This window comes from Sebastes umbrosus, chromosome 15, assembly GCF_015220745.1.
Source record: "Sebastes umbrosus isolate fSebUmb1 chromosome 15, fSebUmb1.pri, whole genome shotgun sequence".
Lineage (NCBI taxonomy): Eukaryota > Metazoa > Chordata > Actinopteri > Perciformes > Sebastidae > Sebastes > Sebastes umbrosus.
Window position 1 is genome coordinate 23258221 of NC_051283.1, and position 22690 is coordinate 23280910.

The 22690-nt window shown below is 42.1% G+C and overlaps 1 protein-coding gene across 3 annotated transcripts in view; it reads left to right on the top strand.

The window, feature by feature from the left end:
* The window catches only part of rbms3 (RNA binding motif, single stranded interacting protein), a 341188-nt gene that overhangs the window by 73468 nt on the left and 245030 nt on the right, over nt 1–22690 (top strand). For all 3 annotated transcript variants that reach the window (XM_037793986.1, XM_037793990.1, XM_037793987.1), the window contains exon 3: nt 285–476. In XM_037793986.1, coding sequence (XP_037649914.1) covers nt 285–476 — 192 coding nt within the window. The remainder of the gene's footprint in view (nt 1–284; nt 477–22690) is intronic.

Below are 22690 nucleotides of genomic sequence, written 5' to 3' on the forward strand. Positions count from 1 at the left end.
TCTGGTATGGAGATTTTAGATCAACACCGCGTCCCGCTTTCTCTTTCGATAGAGGTCAGCGAGCGGGCAGTCAGTTGTCAGTGCTTGCCTGCTGCATAGTGGAGGCTGCTCACAGCAGTTACGCTATTGATGTTCTTGAGCGGTAACATTTGTCACTCCCTCACAGTTCCTCTCTTCTTCTCTTTCTCTCACCCACATTAACCTCTTTCCTTTCCCCTTTTCCCCCAACCTCCTGTTTCCCATTTCCCTTCCCCATGTTGTTCCCATCCTTCCTTCCCCACCAGCCCAGCGCAGCGGTGAGAGGTTACCACAGCAGTAAGGCAGCAGCCACTGGTAGCAGTGGCGGTCAAGGGGCCTGGAGCGGCCCCACCTACCCCCGTACAAATCTGCACTACCTGTCCCACCACCAGCAACACCCGCATCACTACCCTCAGTCCTCGCACACAAGCTACGCCTACTGCCCGGCCCCTACAGCTGTGAGTACAGCAAATTACTTCTTTCTCCATGTCATTCGATGTCTCTCTGTCTTTTTGTTGCTCTCATGTCTTATGTGCAGCGCAATTACATACATACATATTTCAACTCTATCACCTGACGTCCTGACGTTGACGTCCTGACGTTGTTGAATCAAAAACGGAGGAAGAAATATTGTAACCGTCTGTGGGCATCCAGAGCTATGATAGTACCTCATACTTGTACAGAGACTGGACAAAACTCTGTGCATAAATGTATGTGTATAAACCACAGGCTTTCTATTGCATAAACAATAATGTTGCTTCTGAATTAATGCCTAGATGACGTCTTGTTGAGTGTTGATTGAGCAGCTACAATGTTAGCATAGCCTATCACTGATCGATCCAAACTCCATTCAGAAAACAAGCATTTTAAAAGTCGTTTGCTTATCGTCTTGCGGACAGATGTGACAAAGCATGAATTCAGATTTTTTACAAATCGGAATCATCTTGCAGTTCTTTCGGCATCCTTTTGTTCCGTTTATTGCAATTTAATCACAGAAAAAATCAGTTTATTTTGGGTTCATACCGCTGTAGTAACCAATATTAATTCAGATGGCGTGTGGCTTGCTAGATACAGTGAATACAGCTTGGTGAAATTCACCAAAATTCACAATGATGTAATGATAACATATCTTGGACTTCCACAACATGTACAAAGCCGCAATAGTGGTTGAAACGTTGTTGGTATCTTCATGGAGGTAAGCCCTTCCTCCTCTCCGGCGCGTCTAGCACGAGTGAACACAAATGGTTCTGTGGTCAAAACTCGTGCGAGTAACGCAAGGCGCAATATTTGCTTTGCAGCATTATAGAGTACTTCTCTGCTCTCTCTCTGTCTTGCCTCTTATTTCTAATCACTCTCTCCCCGGTGTCCATTAGTGGCCGTTACTATCAGAGAAGCTCTCATGCACACAGCAAATTCCCTTTCTCCATCTCCTTCCTTTCTCCATCCCGTCCCTTTAATCTTTCCCCTTCTTTCCCACACTCTTTCCTCTAAAAGCCCTCGTTGCGTCCCCCTCACTATTTCTTCCTCCCTCCTTCCCCTACTTTATCTCTTCCTTTTACCCCCTCTCTCTCTCTCTTCTCTGCAACTTAATTTGTTTTTCTATCATCCATCCTCTGCATCGACAGTGCAATGAGAGACTAATTGAGGTAGAGACACTTTTGGACGGCTTCCCTTGTCATTATCCTTGGAATTAATTGCTGTTCTGCAATCCGTTTGATTTGACTTTATTGGTGCGATCTGGTTCTCTAATGCAACGTTCGGGGTGTGACTGGAACTCAGGCTCGAGCCAAATTGAGGAATTTTATTATCGCTGCGTTGCTGTCACAGTCACAGAGCTGGAAACAAAGATTTGGCAGCTTTTTATTCCTCTGTATTTCTTCCTCTAATAAATGCATTTACAAGGCTTCACGCCAAATCTTTATCTCACTCTCTTATATTTCCATTACGACACTCTGATATTCTCTCATCTTACATACGCACCGCTTAAATTCCCAGGCGCCTATTTGCCAACATGTTGAGACTCCCCTGAAGCGCTTGCATGCAAAGAATGAAGAAATTGGATTTAGATGTGATAATCATCACTGTACGTTGGCTCCTGGTCGCACACAGCATTCCTTTTATGCTATTCCTGTGATATCAAGGTACGCCTTCATTCAGGCCTCGGCTCTTTTTAGCAAGCAGGAAGGAAATTATCTTTTGAGTGCTCGAGCTGTTTTGTGTCACTAGCGAACTCCAACATTCACGACTGTCATCGCTTCTGCCAGCACCACCTACGGCAAAGAGGAGCAGGGGTGTTTTTAAACCGGTGTTGTGCACAAACAGGAAGCAACAGCAGAGGACATTCCACAAGACAGACATAAACGCTGTGGCTGTGGTCCCAGTTGCGGCGGTGCTCCATCACACATGTTTTTGGGAAAACATCGTGGTCCTTTCTTCTTCGCTGCCACACCCCCAGGGAGCGCAGTCATCGCCGTCAACATCCGCACACGGGACCGCGGAGTGTCTGAAATTTTAGACCCAACTTGGCTGTTTTTTCTAAAAGCTGAAGCCACCTTTGTCCTCCTCTGACTATTTTTGTGCATTGCAAAACAATTTATCCATTGACTAAAAATACTCAGCAGTAGTCTCACCAGACATACTGTACAGTATCTGTGTTCAATAACGCTGAGTATTCAACCTTAGTATTTATAACCTCAATATTGACTGAAAAGTGTCCTCAGATATTTGGTTTATTATGCTACACTCACATGGCATACTCTTTTCACTGCAATGTACTGTACATTCAAAAGGCATGCCGCGTTAGTCAATGTTACAGGTGTTACACGTTGTTCAGGCACACACACCGATTATATTACTTGCCCACCGCCCCCTGTTGTTGTTATGCTTTTTTTAACAGAAATAAAACCCATTTAGTTAATTTTGGCGAATCAGCGCCGTATTATCAATACATAGTCGGATGACAGACGCTATAAACTGAAAGTGAAAGTGTCTGCTCCATACAGTCTCTCAGCACAGAGTAGCAGGACCCCGATTTCACACACGGGACGAGAGAGAGAGTTGGTGGAGGTTTTAGCTGGTCCACCTTAACAGTCCACCTTAAGTGAGCAAAGGCCCGACCAGAGAGACCAGACACACAGCCATCCAACGTTAAAGATCAAAGTCAGCACTCTGTATATATTGAGCATCATCTTTTCTTGAAAAATATCCGGTGTAATCGGTAACACCGGTGTTGACTTTATTAACCGGTGGGAAAATCTCCTCATTGCGACATCCCTAATATTCCATGCACCGTTTTGATTATGGCAGTTTACTTTTGTGTGAGACATTCCAGGAAATACTCATCCGGTGCGTCACAAAGCCAGCTGACAAGAGTTTGATAGTGTAAAAATAACCCTGGAATGGATTTGAAACAGACAAACTCGCAAATTCACAACAGACACACCTCTCTCTTGTGTCTTTTATTTTCTATCTTCACTTTGTTGTCCTGTGGGCTGTTGGTAGGCCACACTTCCCACACAGTACCCGTTTATCCGGTCTTAGTTACAGATCACTACGGGGTCATCAAACGCTCGCCCTCATCTTGACCCTCCACCCTCAAGCCGTAGTGGACGCCGCTGGCTTTAACTGACCTGTTTTCATGGGACAGCGGGGATGCTTGTTTTCTTTTCAGCAGTTTTCATTTCGTCCCTGCAGAAAGCAATTTCTCCCCCACTATCAAGCCTTCGTCCCGGGCTGTTACGAGTTCACATTTTAGCCTGGAGGAGGATTCCCAGCGCCTGGAGATGGCTAATCCAGACACTAACAGTAAACACAGGCATGGCTCCAGCTTTTGAGTCTGCCTCTTGCATTTTTATAGCTCCTCATATGCAACACATACTGTATATGGAGCAGCAATCCCCCACAATTCACAATCTAATGCAGACTCGCCTCTTTCTCTTTCTCTTTCTCTCAAACACCCTCACCCTCGATGTCATTGTTTTTATTGCCTCCCTAAAATGCTATTGTAATTTCAGGCATATTAGATGCAAAGAATGCCCGACAGAAAGGGAAGAAAAACAGAACTGATAGCTCAGCATGTGTCTGTCCTCTCGGCTGAGGGAGGTGAGTAAATAAAGGAAGAAAGAAAAGCAAGCGAGGATCCAGCCGAGATCAAGAAGCTTTGCCTCCAGTGGGTTTGTAATTACAATGGAAGCGGATACATTTCCACTCTTAATATGGTGGGATGAAGATCCCTCAGGGGGGGAAGGTGGTATGACAAAACAGCAGCGGAGAAAGTCATGTAGAAGTCAGGAGCTGTGACTAGAAAGAGAGTCAAAGCGAGAGAGATTGTGTTGTTTCCAGTGAATATGCAATACTAACTCCTACAATACTTTTATATACTACGAATTTTTCCGTTGCCAAATGCATTTTTGTGGAAACATAATTGCTGCCTGGATTATATTCAGTGGCAGAGCTGTTTTCCAGTCCAGGAAGTGTGACATCCTCACACTGCACAGAAGTCACAGGGAGGTAGTCGAGGTGGATGGTTGGTCGTGCGAAGCACTAACCTGACCCGCCAGATGGTTTGTTACACAGAACCATCTGAGAAGCCGTCATTGGAAACTGTTTGGGAAAGGGCAGGCACTTTCAGGAAATACTTGGCAGGTGATTGGCTGAACCATCTGTCAGTCAAAGTCTTGCCGAAGCCAGTCAGGAGAAGAGCGAAAACATCGCTTTCAGTGGCGTTCTTTGCTCTTCTTTCAAAGAAGAAATACTCTCCAGTTCTGATATAACTGATGCTATTGCAGCATCTAACCTCTTTAGAAGCCACCATTGTTGTTTATAATGCACAGATGCCTCTCCGTACACGCCTAAGCAGCGCCCGTAGCTGCCAGTAGCTCCTCACAGGATGCTAATTGGTCCGTGCACTGGCTTGCAAGAGACGAACGCAGTACTTGAAGCCTGACAAGATGGATTTTCATGTGATATGTGATCCCGCGGTTCTCACGTGATCTCGTGACATCGTGAGCTGCCGTGCAAGTTAAGCAAAGCACAGGACTTTGACTTGGGTACTTAAACACTTGGTTTTGATTATACATTGAAAAAGTCAACATCCTTAAAGTCAGTGATGAATTTTTGGCCAATCTTGTGTCGCAGCTGTCACACATTGTAAGTCGTTGCATGCTGTCATTAGCATTTAGCTCAAAGCACTGCTGTGCCTCACAGGATGTATTTATCTTCTTCTGATTGTTATTATGATTTTTTTGTTTATTGTTTTCAATAATCTGTTCTTTGGCTTATTTGATTTTTTTACTGAAAGAGTGAAAGAATGTAGGTTTGAGACAGAGATTTAGACAGCAAAAACAGGAGAGACAGACAAACAGAGGAGTAGAGCGATACAAGAAGGGAAGCCAGACAGGCTGAGAGAGGAGACAGGAAGATGCAGAGACTGTCCTGTGGTGACTACAGGGTGCCAAGCGTCTCACCTCAAATCACTATTACTATTAACAGCTAAACAAGTTAGATAACAGCTGCGGTGAGTGGACCAGCCTTCAGGTACTTTACTGTAATAAAACCTGACAAACTAATGATTGCACTTGGTGTTATTGGATTCTTTACTTAAAGCCACATGGGCTGCAAAGACTCCTATTGCCTGGACTGTGACTAAGCCGCACATTATAGATTTTCTGGTCTATGGAGAATTGATCTCAAGCACAATGGCAAAGAAAAGGAAACATTCCGTGTAGGTACTTTCCACTAATTGGTGTGACAGAGCCCATTTATGGGCGACGGCAATAATGGAGTGAACATACAATGTCAGGTAAAGTGTTGCCATTGGAAATTGAGTTTCCACTTCCTGCTCGTGGAGTGCTGTTCTTGAGATATTTGATACGCAGCTTCTAGCTTTTGAGAAATGTTCTTAGACGAGCCTCTTACCTTTTGTGACTCTCCCATGTGTGTGACTGCAAAAAGCAGTGAGGCATTGCTGAAAGAGCGCGTGTGTTCTTAGTCAACTTTAGTTGCTTATATAGATGCATTTTTCTCTCTGACCTCTGAGCTGTTTCATTTCTGATGGTATGCTTCCTCATTCAACAGATTATCTCCAATTCCCAAGATTGCTTCAATCATCTTGGTCTCCACAGTCCAGACATTACTCATGTTTGTGATTTATTATTTTACATGATGGGCGTGCTTGGGAATCATGGTCTTGCATTTGTCCTGGCTTAATAGCCATATTGGACTACTTAACTGTACTGGTGCAGTGCTTGTTCAGGACGTGGCCGTTGAGGAGCATGTTACCATTCGGTAGTGGCTGATTGGCTCCTGGAATTGCTGCTTGCAGCTCTGTCAGGGGGCGTGCCCGTTCGGAGGAACGTGTTCTCGTTCGGAACTGGTTGATTGGCTCCCGGTATTGCTGCTTGCAGCATTGTCGGAGGCGGTGCCTGTTCAGTAGAGCACGTGGCCATTCGTAACGGCCCCCGGAGGTGCTTCTTGCAGCGTTGTCGAGGAATCACTCATCGCTCGTTGACTCCAGGGAAGTGAAGAAGAGTTCGGTTGAAACTTTAGTATATCCAGCATCCAGCAGCAAAACTGAACTGCAGTCAATGAGCCGCGACGACATGCTCAACTCAGTCCGCAGCCCTGTTAAGCCCCTCCCCCGCTGCTGCAAAGAGCGCTGTTCGCTTGTTTATTCAAAGTTTATTCATACTGAAAATTGCACTAAATTTGACACATCACTCCCTTGGGTCCCCTCCGAGTGTGAAATAGATGGGATGAACGGTTCTTGAGATATGCGAAGGACACACAGACAGACAGAGATTTTATAGTTAGATACAACTGAGAGAAACTGCATTACCAGCGTCTATGTAGTTTGCTTATAACCAAGTTAGTCAGAGCTCATGCAGATGTGAGTGTGTGTGTGTGTCAGAGAGTGCAAGAGCTGAAGTACTTTGGTCTTCTTGTTGTGACAAGATATATGAGGAAAAACTGGGGATGAATAGTGAACTCGAGGGCCAGCCCGCATTGCGTCTATGTGCTGCTGCAGAGTTCATCTCTCTTCATAACATACAGATAGACACACACATACCTACACACGTGCTGCAGAGGACAATACTAGCTTTTCTCTCCTTTAGGATTACAAATACTCCACTGCTGGGGAATCGGTGCAAGAACTGTTTGCCGTCCGACTGTTTCCATATGTTATCCTTCCATATGGGGGATTCTCATCTTATCAGGCATAGATAACGAGACACATTTTTCCCCCTAATGAAAACATTTGAGTGGGTTATCACTCCTTTATCTGAGGACATGGACATCCCCGCGAACCCTTCAATTTAATCTGGAGGTGTTGCCCGAGCAAACTCAGGTTTTTACCTCATTAGACTTGCCGAGCACACGCTGGCCAATGATTCAGTCAATACAAACCTGCTAGTAGGGATTCGTTGCACATCTTTGGATTCACAAGGTCGAAAAACTCAGAGAAGAGACAGAATGGGACATTGCAAGAGTGTTAGAAAATAAGTGATAATCAGAGAGGGATGAATAGATAGAAGTAACAAACAAGACAGAACGTATTATTATCAAATCCCTGATTCCACAGTACTGCTCTGTGTAATACAAGCAATCAAAACTAGGATTTATCTATAACATACATATTCTTGTCAGATACAAACAAAAAATAGTCCCATTATTGACCCATATGTGCCCAAAGACTATATTTAGTATGATAAGGGATTATGATTTATTATGGACATACTTTGGGCAAGTATTTAACTATGGAGAACGGAACCTGCCAAAATCAAAACTAAATCAATAACTAAATCAATGACTCAATAAGTAAGTATAAAGAAAAGAATACAGAAATAAATACTTTTGGGGAAAATAAATAAGGGGTGAAATGCAAAGGGAAAATCGTGCAGAAATAAATAAATGCGTAAATACATGATAAATACATATGTTGAAAAATAAATGAAAAGTAAATGCAAAAATAAATAAATAAATAAACAAATACATGAATAAATAAATAAATGCAAAAATAAATAAATACATTTAAAAAATACATCAATAAATAAAAGAGAAACTTAAACAGAAGAGTAAATAAATAAGGAAATTAATGCAAAAATAAATAAATAAAGCAAATTAAAACAGAAATATCAATTTATGTCACATTTTATCAATTAATGAATGTCTACATTTATTTTTTATAATATTTTTCCTACATTTAATGACATTTTATTTATTTATCGAGTCATTTATTTATTGATTGATTGATTTTGGATTTTGGCAGGTTCCATCCTCCATGTATATAACAGTACTACTTTGACCTTTATAGATCACTTGAAAAAAATCAAATATTAATTAATAGTTAAAGTCAGGATTTTGAAAAATGAGGAAAAACGCTAATATTGTGTTTATTAAATGTTTATTAAATGTTTTCTATATAAAAAGTACAGCCCTTTTCTTATCATACTATATCTAGTATTTGGGCACATGATGGAACTACTGCTTTTTCCTAAAATATAATGGAGTCTATTTCAAAAACAGTATTCCCATGTGCCAAAATAGTAGATATAGTATGATAAGAAAAACTCACTTTTCAGCCAAACAGTTTGACCGATTTCGAAAATGTCTTCACATTTGTGTTTTAGGCAAGCCCAGAGGAAATTAAAGAAGTTCAGTTGCGGGCACAAATGGGTTAAATATATTTCCCAATCCTCACATATTCATCAGGTGTAGGTGCGACCAACTCACCTTTTCATCTGTCTCTCTTTGTGGGGGCCCGGGTTCTGGCACAACCCTTGGTGTTGTGATTAGCTTAATTAGCCATAACTCACAAACACCCATTTATACTGGCTGACAGATGACACAGTCATTTAGCTGAATGAATGGCCTGCCTGCTGGCAGCCGTTGAGGGCGCGTCCGCTGGCTGATGGCCTGCACGAGGCGGTTGAGTCGAGGCTTGTTTTCTGTGGATCACCCTGGAAAAGCAAAATGGTCAGACCACTGAGAGTGAAGATGCAAGTAAGGTGAAACTGAAGAGAAAAAGGGAGTGAGGTACGGCTGATATAGACGTGCAGTAGTGTAACCATCATAAAAGCCCCAGCTTGTCTTTTTTTTAATGCATTCTTCAAATAAATATTCCGTTCAATAGAAAAGTAGATGAAAAGGTAAATTCCCGATAGCAGAGGCAGCAGATGCCGATGTGCACTGTACATGTGTGGTGCGGCTGGAGGGAGCCTTGTAATGGAGTACATTAGCTAACATTTTAGAGTCTGAGTCTCTTTCATCAGCCCTTGAATGAAGAACATTGCTCATTCCCCAAATACTGCAATGATTCATCTTTGCCATGAGCTAGAATGGGCTTTGTCTCAGTAATTAATTTAGCTCTCGGGACAGCAGTTGGAATGAGTCGTGTCTTCAAGGCCTAATTAAAAGAAAATTGTCAAACATATTCTAGGTCACACGGCTCAGAATCTCCAAGCATTTAGGAGGGGGATTTTTTAGGCACCGCCACCTCCTCATCCTTTGTGGGCCATTTTGCTCGCTGATAGAGAGCGGGCTATAGAGTGAAAAACAAATGTTTTTTTATTTGCTTTGTTGATTTCTTCAGGCACCACTTGAAAATTGAGACACTTGATGTTTTGTTTATCGCCGGCTGCTTGAGTCAATAACTCAATCTGCTTATGGCTTTGAGCTCTGCGCGTCTTTGTCTCTGTCTGAGGACGGTTTATTTGAAAGACATTCCATGATTCCTTTTTTGTGCGAAATAGCCACACAATTAACTTCCTATCCGACGAGAATGTAACCGTGCATGAACACCTTGGGTTTAGGATCACTTTCTCTAAAATAACAGCGGCTGGAAACGCACATATTGGCACCACATTCATCATAACATATCAGCTGGAGCACGCTTTATTGAACCAGTCAGACGGACAGACTGACAGACAGGAAGTGTCTATCTTATCTGTCCTCATAATGAGAATCAATGACTTTAGTTACAGGCACAGAATGGCTCTCACAGTACACACACACACACACACACACACACAGGTTCTGAACAATTAAGCGCGAGCTGTCGGGCTTAGTGCCTGGGTCCATTGTAAGCGCTCTAAACCTGTTAGACTGTGACAGACCATTAAAAGGCTGCCAAGGCTTCCTTAATTTGCTTCAACAGTGCACACTGAGGCGGAGTGACTGAGTGCCGTGAGTGTGTCTCTGTGGTACGACGAATGTGCATTTACTTCTTATGATAGTCCTTAGCTCACACCCCCCCGCCCCTTTCAATTCCTCTCCTGCGACCGTCTCCGCCGCCTCCACAGCAACATTTACACACACACTCACACACACACACACACAGTATCAACACCATCAAGTAGCTGCTATATATCCACCTCCATTTTTATTTTCTGGAATTACCGTATAATGGAAAATTTCTGTTTATTTAGGCAAATGCATCAAACCATTAAAACCCCCGCCAACGCTAATGCATTTTCTGAGTTATTTTCTGTAAATTATTTGGAGCATAAAGTGAACAACAGTTATTATCTTTGCATTATAAGGCACTGCTACAGTAAATTGAAGCTAGTATCCACAAAGCTTCAGTTTATACATAGTTAAAGGAACAGTGTGTAGCATTTAGGGGGATCTATTGGCAGAAATTGAATATAATATTAATAAGTATGTTTTCTTTTGTGTATAATCACCTGAAAATATTAATTTGTGTTACCTTTGAATGACCCGTTAATATCTACATACGGAGCGGGTGCTCTTCACGGAGCTGGTCACCATGTTTCTATAGTAGCCAAGAGCAGACAAACCAAACAGTTTTAAAGCTAGAGTGAATCATATGAAACTACAAAAACCTAAGGAATCCATTGGTACCAACCATGTCATACTAGGTTGTCAGCAAGGAGGCTAAATAACGCTCCAAACCCTTACTAAATTTTGGCGAGGACATTTTCAAAGGGGTCCTTTGACCTCTGACCTCAAGATATGTGAATGAAAATGGGTTCTATGGGTACCCACGAGTCTCCCCTTTACAGACATGCACACTTTATCATAAACTCAAACTCAGACAGGTGCTGACTTGACTATGACTTGCCCACAACTGCATGCGAATGCCATGTTATGATTTGAGCATATTGTTTTATGCTAAATGCAGTACCTGTGAGGGTTCCAGGACAATATCTGTCATTGTTTTGTGTTGCTATTTGATTTCCAATAATAAATATATACATATATTTGCATAAAGCAAGCATATTTGAACATTTCACATGTTGATTGAGTAGTAAATACTTGACAAATCTCCCTTTAAGGTACATTTTGAACGGATACAGAATGTGTTAAAAAAATAAAATACAAGAAACACAGAAACAAAGAAGATCACACTTTTTTTTACTAACAGGTGTATTTTCCAGCCTTTGCTGTGTTTTATTCAAATAAATGACTAGTTTCCACAGAAACAAGTCCAGGTTGTAAAAAAAACCCATTCCTGTTAAATACTATTGCAGCTGACTGGATTCTAACCAAATGAACACGGTCATCATGACAAAGCACTTTGTTTACCAGTGCACCAATCTGGTTCATAGGGGAAACAGTGCGTGTGTTTGACACTTCTGAATGAATGCGTCTTGGGCGGATGTTTCACCTAGCAGGCATTTCCTGTCGTGACCAGAGCTTGGCGTTCACCACCATTAGGAATTAAAGGCCCGGGCCACAGGATCCCGAGAGCCAGACCACAGGAATATCCAGAATCTCACAGAGCCTCCAAGCCTCCGCATGTTTCATTTCCTATTTCACAAGAGCGGGCGGTCCATGCAAATTCCTGGCTGCGGTATGCCACCAGTCTTCATTTAAGCAGCGGTTCGTGGTTGATATTAGATGTTGTACACAATGGTAGATGTTAGAAGGCGGATTAGGAAGGGTGCTGGCAGATCTCGCAGGGATTTAAAGGGGTGTCGTCTCTTGTTCACATCATGCGGACTGTCATATTTTCCATGTCATCGACGGCTTAGCGCCGTTTCTTGGCCGTGTTTAACGGCGAATTCGGAGCGTCTTATCTGTGAAATCGCTCTTCAGAAAATCCGTTTGCACCTGTTACTTTCTGTTCAGGTGATTAGTCAATGACAGGACAAGGCAGAGGAACATAAATCACACATCCTGAGCTGTAGACGTGACCTTAATTCATAATGTTTTACCCCGACCATGCCCTGGTTTTCAGCTACATGTACAGACACGCACACACGCACTGATATCCGTGCACAGATGGGTTTTCATACATGGCTGCCTGGGGCTGCAGTATTGGCTTTAAAAACAGCCATAACATCTGTAAAGCATTATGGCTGATTATACTGGCCCTTCAGCGCAATCATGCAATACGGGCATGAGCGATGGCTGAACATGAACCGTATGGGAAAGAAAGAGATGATGAGGCCTCTGCTCTTCTGATGAAGGCCCATACACAGGAACACACCCAAACACATTCATTTAGCAAAATCAGATTGTATTATTTATATACTAGTGAGGACCTTACATTCATTCCTTAATCCACAACTCTAGCCTTAAAAAATTCTTGAAGACAACAACTTGGATCTTACATTCTGGGTCCATTTTGGTCTTCGATTGTTGCTTTTCATTCTCATAAGCCAGATGAATCTTGTGAGTGGATCTCACTGCTTGACTTATCTTATCTCTAGAAGGCTATGATATGAAAAATAAGTTGAATGTTAGGTGGAATCAAGGAGCAAATGCTTCTTTCCAGGCTTACTAAGTTGCGGCGGCACAGGCAGTAATTCACTGTTAAAGGAGAAGTACAATTCCTTTAAATGATGCTAACCACCATTTGTTCACTTAGCTTTCAATGCACTCTGGAGACTCGAGTGTAAGTGTTTGTAGCCGTTACATTTTCTTTGTATGACAACAAAAGCTACCCTATGCTTTTGTTCTTTGGAAGTAGGCTAGGTATTTCCTGACTCGAAACGAGGTGACGGTATTACCACAACTGTGACGTACACAGCCTTATTTAATTGATTACCTCCAATCGATTAGAATATTTAATTCTGATTAATCGCATGACTGTCCATAGTTAATCATGATTAATCGCAAATTAATCACACATTTTTTATGTATTCAAAATGTACAAGAGTACAAGAGTCTGTCTGTCAGCAACAAACACTTATTACATCATTTATCATCATTTCCATTCAGTCAGGTGAGCGTCGAGTTTGCTATCAGTTACATCATTTCAATTTCCCCTGAAACATTTAGACTAATAATTAATTTCCAGGGTTCAAAATACACTTTAATCATATTCTGGGTTATTAAATAATTAACACATAATCAGAATATCAATAAATACAGATGCAAATAATGAATAAATAATATAAAGGCATTCTGCCAGTAGAAATGGTTCCTGTGCCTCTAAGCAGGACACAGTAGCAAACCACAACAAATGACAGTTAACCACTTCCTGCTTCCCTGCTATCGTTTTAGTATAAGGATCCAGCAAAACGTGTTTCTGTTGTGTCATGATGCATTGCAGAATCACCATAAAACTTTAGTCTGGTCTCTGAAACAATACACCACTTTTTTTTTTGCCTATGTGTATGAATTAAAAAAGGCAGAATGGCTGAATCCATGGTTCTGTTACTGTGTCAGGTTTTGCCGCTGAGCTAAGCTGCGGGGGTATTTTTGATTTATTTAACAGCGTCGTTGTTTTTGAAAGTTCCTCTGTGTGTTGTTTTGGCAGCAAAAACGCAGCGCTTGAACAAGTCTCATTGTTGGAGGAGAAGAGCTTGAAGGTTCACTTCTCTGTCGGCTCTGTCAAGCCACATACAGACACGCATAAAGCGAAGGCACACGTTATTGCACTTTGTTACCGCTATAAAATAGGAGTTTATTAGGACAAGGACCACAAAGAGTCTGGGCCACACTATTGATAAGTGTGAAAACATGTCAGCTGTTCCGTCACCAGTGTGTTTTTTGATATTGTTACATCCTTTGGTATCACTCTTCCTCTAACTCTATCACACTCCCTCTAACAGTAAACAATTATTTGTTGTGTGAAAGGTAAAACTGCGTACAACACTCTCCCTCCACTCGTCCTCTCCCAGCAGTCAGCGTTGGGTTCGTGAAAGGTGGAAGGTTTGTTGGAGCCGCTTTGCTCCATTTACTTGGTGCACTTTGATGACTTCAGTACTACTAATTATACAGGCGCCGCCAAGGAGGCAATCTCAAAGTGCATCACCCTGAAAGTCTTACACACTGATATCTAAATGTTACCCAGTGGAGTTGCACCATAATGTGAATGTTCTTAATCATCTACTATATGCTTTCTAGTACCTCAGCGCCATCTGGCAGTATTACTCCATACAAATCCCATGATGATGTTCCACAGAATGCACTGCTTGTCAGAGATATGCCACCCATTTCGAGTTGCACTATAATATGCAGTATGTAAAGCATGCTTAAAGTTTTACTTAGCTTATGGAGACGTATACAGCAGACATTACTGTGACCACTAATTGTGCAACAGTCTTTAGTAATGCATTTGTTCCACCATTTAAAGTTAAGTGTTTTACTATAGGCTCCCTTGACCTAATTTCTCGAGAATCATTGTTTCTTCAATGAAATATTAAGGCATAGAGACAAGTTTGTTTTAGTATATACTGACAGTTGAGAGGTGTCTCTGTTTATCAGAGTCAGTTGTGACGGCTGCTACTAGCCTGTCGCTCATCAAATTTAGCCAGGCTTCCTGCCCTTTGTCCAAATTTGGCTTCTCAAGGGATCGGCAACTCCAGGACGGTAAACTAAATTCCAAAAACATCACTACAGAAACCAGTGTGTGATATTACACAGCGTTACTCAACGTATCCTCATACAATCTTACGAAGAGTTATCTCGCATTTTTCTACGAATGTCCAGCTACACGTGTCAATTTCTGCTCATTCAATGCATACATTCTTTTCAAAATAAACTTTGATCTTCACAGGAAACAACTTGGTTAGGTTTAGAAAAAAGATTGTGGTTTGGGTTCAAATTAGTAGGCTTAAAATACTTGGTTAGGTTTAGGCAAACACTGTGTCCTCGGCAAAAGTTTGGTGTTTTTTTTAACCTCCCATCCACCCCGACTTCCTCGCTACGCAGAATTTGTCGCTCTTTATACTTCCTGGTCCATGATTAGGTGGATTATATACGAATTACAATGCTTTACTTAGATAGACTTCGTAGATATAGCTAGGGTGTGTGGGTACAGCTTGCATTACTTAAACCTGCAATAACAAGTTCTTGGCCACTAGGGGGCAGCGGAAACAAGCTGTAAATGCAACACTAACATATTATCACCTTTGCAAACGGTTGCTATTTATACATCCAGCACATATGGAGCAACATTTGAATTTATTTGGAGTCATTTTTCTGGCCACCAAATCAATGCAAGTCCATAATTCATGCTCCTTTTAGCTCTGTTTTTGTTCTCCTCCTACTCCTGAGGGAAATATCAGGCTCTTTAGCTGCTAAATGCTCCATCATGTTCTCTAGCTAGTCGCTAACTGTGTTGGTCTGCCCTTTGGTGCTACAGTATGAGAGCAGTGAGAGTGAACCAACACAGTAACATCGTGAGCCGGAAAACGAAAACAACGACATGAAAGACGCTGTAAAGCTCTGTAGAACTGAGAGGAACTGAAGTGTCGGGTGATAGTTCATCACCACAAGCAACCTCTTTCACATACAGGCAGTCATGTAATCCGTTGTTGGTTTAACAATATAGATTATTTAAAGGTTAATTATTATTAGGAAGGAAATGTTGCAGCAATTGAATGTGTGAACTATAAATCAGCAGAAGCATATCCCTGTGGGTGGTGAGCCTGGTGGTTGCCTGTGTGTGGGCAGGGTCAGCGGCCTTCACCTTTTCCACCGCTTAAACCTCAGAGTGGCAATTATGAACAGAGCAAATCCTCAACGCTTGCCATTCTGCGCCTCTGTGTGTTTTCTGTTATGTCAAAACAAATGCATGAGCAAAATGTCTTGTCTATTAATTCAGTGTTATTTTGTCCTGAAGCTTGTCTCTCCGGCTCCTCTGTTTTCTTTGTCTCCTGGGCTTCATGCTTTGCATGCAGAGGATGAGACACCGGGGGAGGTTAAGAGAGGAGCTGGAATGGAGTTCTGCTCCATTTACCGCCCTGAAATATTCCTCTTAGAACGACACACTCTGTTTTCTCTCTCTCTTTTTACTCTCCGCACTGTTTCTCACTCTGCCCGTTCCCTCCCTCTCACTTCTCATCTCAGTGTGACATGTGGTCATTTCACTTCATTCCAGGATGGCTTAGCAGTGCTTTAAAACATTGCTGCTGTCCTCCCATCCCATCCTGCTCAATTGCAGGCAGCATCGAGCTTCATAGAGGCCCGTACGGATCTGTTCCTGGGAGCTATAACTCTTTTCCCCAATCTCCAATCTCTATCTGCTGTGGGCAGATCCCTCAGCACCTTTCTCTATTACTTCACACTTCTACCTGTGTGCCTTTTGCCATGCTTACCACACACACTGTAAAGTATACAAGCATTTTCTTCATGTATGGTGTATAGGGGTGGGAAAATAAAATATATTCAGCTATGTATCACCTTTATTTTTAACAATTTTGAAATTGATTTTTTAATGCCAGAATCAATATATTTGCTTCATTTGAGTCTATTTGGAGGTAGAAGGAAGTTACCGCTTCCTAATGTTGTAGTCTGAGTAACGTCATATTTGTTCTGTATCTGTCAACCAAAACAAACCGCAGTTGGTCGCAGCGAGCGGGAAAAAGAAAGTAGAAAACGTTGGAGGGTCCACGTGGATACGACCTGCACCCTCACATATTAAATCCAACGTGGTAAACACCACACGTGCAGTAAAGAATGGAAACACTTTGGGTTTCACACATTGACAGGAAAAGCAGAGCTAGACATCACAGCTAAAGCTACATGCTAACTCTGTCATGGACAGGAAACATTATCGTACTGCGGTAACATGCGGTCAAGCCAGCCGTCACTCTCATCTCCGTGGTCAAATCGGCCGATGCTACAACTGTAGAGCACCCATATACTGACATTCATGTTAAATGCAGTCAAACGGCCCCGATGGAGCTGACCATGGATGTATAAAGAGAGCTCACGGGTAGAGCTAGAGATGAACTTAGCGGAAGTTTACACATGTGACTACGTCCAGTTTTCAAAATAAGGTGTTAAAGGAAACTGTATGTACAAAGTACATATATGGAAATAAGATTGATTGGATTATATTCAACAGAAGAATAAAACATTACACCTCCATTATAAATTGAAAATAAAATACCACTAATTTGTGAGGGAAATGTCTTAATTCTTTGATTTTAAGGTTGCTGGAAAAAAAATTATAATTCCTGACAAGGACTGATGTATTTGACTTCAGGACATCTCTGACTACCTACATGCTGAAAATCAAACATTTTTCCCAAATATAGTTCCCTAGAAGTGTATGATTTAACTTTTTCCCATGGTCATAAATCGTAATATCAAATCACAATACTTGTAGAATTGTAATACATCGAATCGGCACCCGAGTATCGTGATAGTATTGAATCGGGAGATAGTTGTATCGTCCCAGCCATAATGGTTTATGCTTATTTCTTTTGTATAAAACTGTCAAACACTTCTTATTTTCTATGCACAAGCATTCTCCAAAAAAGTAGCACACAGTAGCACACTGACAAGAATGAATGACTTTGCACTTAGATCTATTTAGGGCATTAACACAATGAATAAAACAAAACACACAAGATACACTCGGAGAGCTGTGATGAAGCTTTGATAGGCCTCTTTCCGTTTCCCTGCGTATGACTCATTTTTGCCTTTTTCTTCTCCTGTGGGGGTCTGCTTCCTTTCTTCATATCTAAACAATGTGGATTTTGAATATTTTGGCTTTGCAGATCCGCATGGAAAATTATCTATTGTTTAAAATCGCACTCTCTCTGCCATGTGCAGCACTTAATTCCTTATTATGCAGAGATTTTCTTGGCGTCATCTCGTCCTCATCTGCGGGGATGTAGCTGCTGTGCTGTCCCTGGCAGTGGGAGTCTAGCTGGTTCATGGAAGGACGTTGCCGCTGGCTCTCAGTCGCAGTTATATTAGGGTTAGCGTCGGAGCCACACAGGATGTCTGATCTCTGAAATCCGCTGAAGTGATTTCACCTTTTGGTGCCAGAATAACCTTGACCCTCCTGCGATCTCTTGAGTTTCCTCAGAGATGTTTTGCTTCACTTTTTTTCCCACAGAGAAAAACAGACACACAGAACTGCCACAGCTGTAGACCACCTGACTTTTAAATGTAATATCACAAACACTAAAGAACAGGCTAAATGCACTTGCACACTCACACGCACGTAAAGTAATCCAGCCTGGCTGCAGGCCTCTTTTCCCAGTACGAAATCAACTCTGATCTTTTCTCTGAATCTCGTTAATCAGGAAATGAGTCGGTCGGCGTGACTTGTATATACATTACACATTTGGAATCGAGATCTAGTAAGCGTACGCAATTTACTCTTTTAGGTCTATTGCCTGTCCCTCGTTGGGTGTAGTAAGAGTTGCTGTGAGTCATCTTTACTCATGCACGCCTGGTCTCATGTTTCCTCCCCATTAGGCCTGCATCGCTCTCCTCTGTGTTGTGATAGAAGCTAATGACTCACTGGAAATCTGCCTGGTGTTTATCAAATGTCTCAGCGCAGGGCCTGTGGTCTGGAATCAGTCCGCCCTTTTTACAATATAGTGTAGTGGTATTAGATAAACAGCCGAAACCAGGTGACGCGACCATCGCATATAAAGAAATAAAAATAAAGAGAAGCTCTCTGCAATCATATCTCGACTGCATCGCTCTGCTCTTGCGCTGTGAAAAATATACTCTCAGAGGGGGAATGTGTTGAATTACCTCGGGCTGTCATCCGTAAGTGCACTGATAAGAGTGTATTAAGAAACTGCATGTGTCAGAGATGTGGTGAACTTAAACACATAATGTTAACATATCTCCTCTTACAGTTTAGGAACGGGGCGGAAGGAGGATGTTTTAGCAAGTACATCATATGTCTGAGTAAGCTCCACTATTTACAAGCACACAAATAAGCTTTATTTCCAGCTTTCTGATTGGAGACTGACACCATGGCTGCCTTCCAAATCACATACTTTTCTTTGTACTTCTAGTACGCACTGCGGCTGCCCTTACAAATACGTACTTTTGCATGTATTCATACAATTGGGACATACTACTACGTCATAACATTGCGCCTTGAACTTTGACCCTCTTGTGCATATATCCGTTGTAGTCCGTCTATGAGCTGTCATCAGGCTGTCATCTGTCTGTGTCGATGCGACTTATCTTCCGCTGCGCAGAGGATTCTGGGTCGGAGTAGCCAGAGAAGCATCCTGGCTTGCATACTGCAAAAAACACGTGGTATTTTTGGAATACTGCATTTTGCATTTGACTAGAGGTGTGGGGGGGAAATAATCCATACAGCGTAACATTGCGATATTTTGCTTGGCAATATAGTGTTGCTACTAGAGCTGTCCCGAATACCATTTTTTGGGCTTCAAAGCTTCGGTGAGAAATATTTGAAGGTATTCGAAGCTTCGCTGAGCGGCGCGGCGCAGCAGGCTGATATGTTCTTCTGTCTGTCTGTCTCCATCTCACCCGTTTCAGTGCCACTACTGTACCTCTACATATAACTAACAGCGACATCCATTTGAAAATAACTAATAATAATAAATGTAGAATTTGAGAAATGTGGGATTATTCCTTATTTCATGGGCTCTTTGGGGATTTATACATTATTATTACATATTAACTGTATATATCTAAAAATAAAAAAAAATGTAAAAAAAAACCCCAAAGTATTCGAATAGTGATTTAGAGGTCGAATACCATGGCAACGGTTGAAGACACATAGAGACAGACAACCATTCACACTCACATTCACACCTACGGGCAATTTTAGAGTCAACAATTAACCTAACCTGCATGTCTTTGGACTGTGGGAGGAAACCGGAGTACCCAGAGAAAACCCACGCTAACACGGGGAGAACATGCAAACTCCACACAGAAGGGCCCCAAGCCAGATTTGAACCTGCAACTCTCTAGCTGTGAGGCGCCAGTGCTAACCACTGCACCACCGTGCAGCTTGGAAAGCACCATATGATTTAAATTCGTAATTTGTCTTTGTGACTATGAAAATCAATTGTAATCTAATTGGCTTGCTCATTTCAGATCACATAATCAAATAAGTTCTGGCACCATGGGAATGAACAGCCAGAAACAGTATGAAGACAAATTGAAACTCATTTGGCTCTCCAGAGGTTAGCCACCCTCTTTGTCTTTCTGTGGTTTGTGCTTCTTTTCTTTTCAGTTGTAGTAAAACTGCCAAAATCTGTGGTTTTCTTGCCGACCTCATACTCTTATTTGAAGTTATTAAATTATCTTTCTTTTTTTTTTTACACTTGATCTGGAATCTGGCATTAATGTCTCTCAGCATGCCTTCAAATTTTGCTAAATTAGATTTTGCTTTAATGAGAAAAATAACTTTCTTTTTATAGCGGTGCCACAGTTTCACACAAACTTCATCATCTGCACTAAGTGATCTTCTGTGGTACGACGAACGGTGGTATTCAAGCAACATCTGTTTATCAGGCTGTTCCTAATTGGAGCGATCATCAACATTCTGTTGTGTTTTCTCAGATTATTGTAAACTATAATCAGAGGATCTCGGCTGTAATCCACAACACGAGCGCAAGTCGAAGACGCTTTGTCATAGTTGGACCGTTAAGATAGTTCGTCTTTCACTTCATCATGAGCAAAAAGCCCCGGGGGAAAGCTGGTTAGTCATGCTACATCAGTGGGTTTGCATAAAACATGTAAGATGATCTTTTTGTGTTTGGGTATCTCCCGGTAGAACCACTGCCAAAGGCAAAAGGGTTTTTCCAAGAATACCAGGCCTTTCTGTTCTTCAATTCCACTTCCCTCCTCTCCGCCTTTGCCTCCATTCTTCCCGCCCTCCTCCTCCTCACCCCTCCCCTGGCGCTGGGCCAGCCTTTCCTCGAATTCCACGCATCTGGTCATTTCTGGGAAACACCCGTGACAGGACTGTCCAGCAATCCACAGAAAACAAAGCCTCTTAGTTTCTGCAGCAGCTTGAAGAAGTCAAGAAGTGGAGGGGGTCAGGCACTGGGGCAAAGTAGTCTTGGACTTTCTAGGAATTCCTCTCGGATGGGAACATGTTGTAGTTCTTTTCTCACTGTTTTGTTGTTTAGAAGACAACACATCATTCAGCTTTTTTATGATCTTGCATTTAAACTATGTCTTAGTCCCTCTTCACTTGTTCTTTCTCCATTCTTCAATAGAGATCCAAGACATTAGGAGAGTAACTGTTGTTGTCAGAGCAGTCGATGAACAAAAGGGCATCTCCATGGATGTTAATATAATTGAAATATCTCACAAAAGAATCAGGCTTTTACTGCTGTGCTAATTTGCCAAGTAGGAATTTGACTGATGTGGTTAAATAAAGGCTAAATAGAAGAAAAAAAAATCTCCTCACACGAACGGCTCTGACCAGAGGCCACACTGTGATCACGCTGCTGTGGTTTTCTTTTACTAGTCTCTTCGAGGGGGATTTCACTTACTTAACACCTTCAGGGGCATGATACACCCTCAGCTGTCTTGCTCCTTTCTCTATTTTAGAGTCCCGCGAATGACTCACTCACGGCTCTCAATTTAGAAAAGCGAATCAACGAGCATCAAAGAGAGACCTCGGAGCAGAGGAGCAGCAGATGGCGTTGGCTTTGTTTTTCTGAAAAATGTTTGACAGGCCCGGCCTGCAAAGTATTAGCGAATACTTCTTGGTGTGGGTTTTTAAAATATTTAAAACGGCAGAGAGGCACAGTTTGAGCTTCATCTCGACAAATCAGCTTGCAAATCAGATCCGTTCGCGCTCACTGGGAAGAACTCTGAATGCACTTTGAAAGAGTCTGTTCTGGGTGGCAAGTCCCAATCTACGAGAGTCTACAAAGTAGGTTGAAACAAATAGAAATCTGTGTAGAAATAACTTCAAACCTGCTTCTCTGATGTTCTGTTCTCAATCCTACGGTGTGCCTCAAATGACTATAGATGTTGCATCAGTATTAATAAAACAAGAACACAGAGATACTCACTCTCTTTCCATGAAATATTTGGCTGCATATCAACCTCCCTGTGACGTCAGTCCTGGGTGATTCAGACCAGAGCGCTTCCATCACCACCCGAGCAAAACACACACACTTCCAGTCTTCAAGGCCGAATGAGACACAGTGCCGACATTTATTTACACACAGCGCGCATTACGGCTCTCCGGTCACATCGCTGGAAATTGCCTCTATAAACTAAACCTTTTTGCCGACTCATGGGTCGAGGCTGAAAGTTCACGTCAGCCGGCTCTCAGGGTAGTTTCTAGTGTTGTCTGCAGGGCCACAGGTCAACTTCTTTAGTTTCAAGAGTCAAGTCTCAATTCCCGGCTCTTAATTCTTAATGGGTGGATCGATGAATATTTATGGGTTAGCTGAGCAATGTGTGCGTAATGGCACTCTCCTGTGTTTCCATTCTGCGTGGACTAATTTGAATTAAGGAAAAGTTAAGCAGGGTGCAGTCATCAATAGTAGCAAGTGGT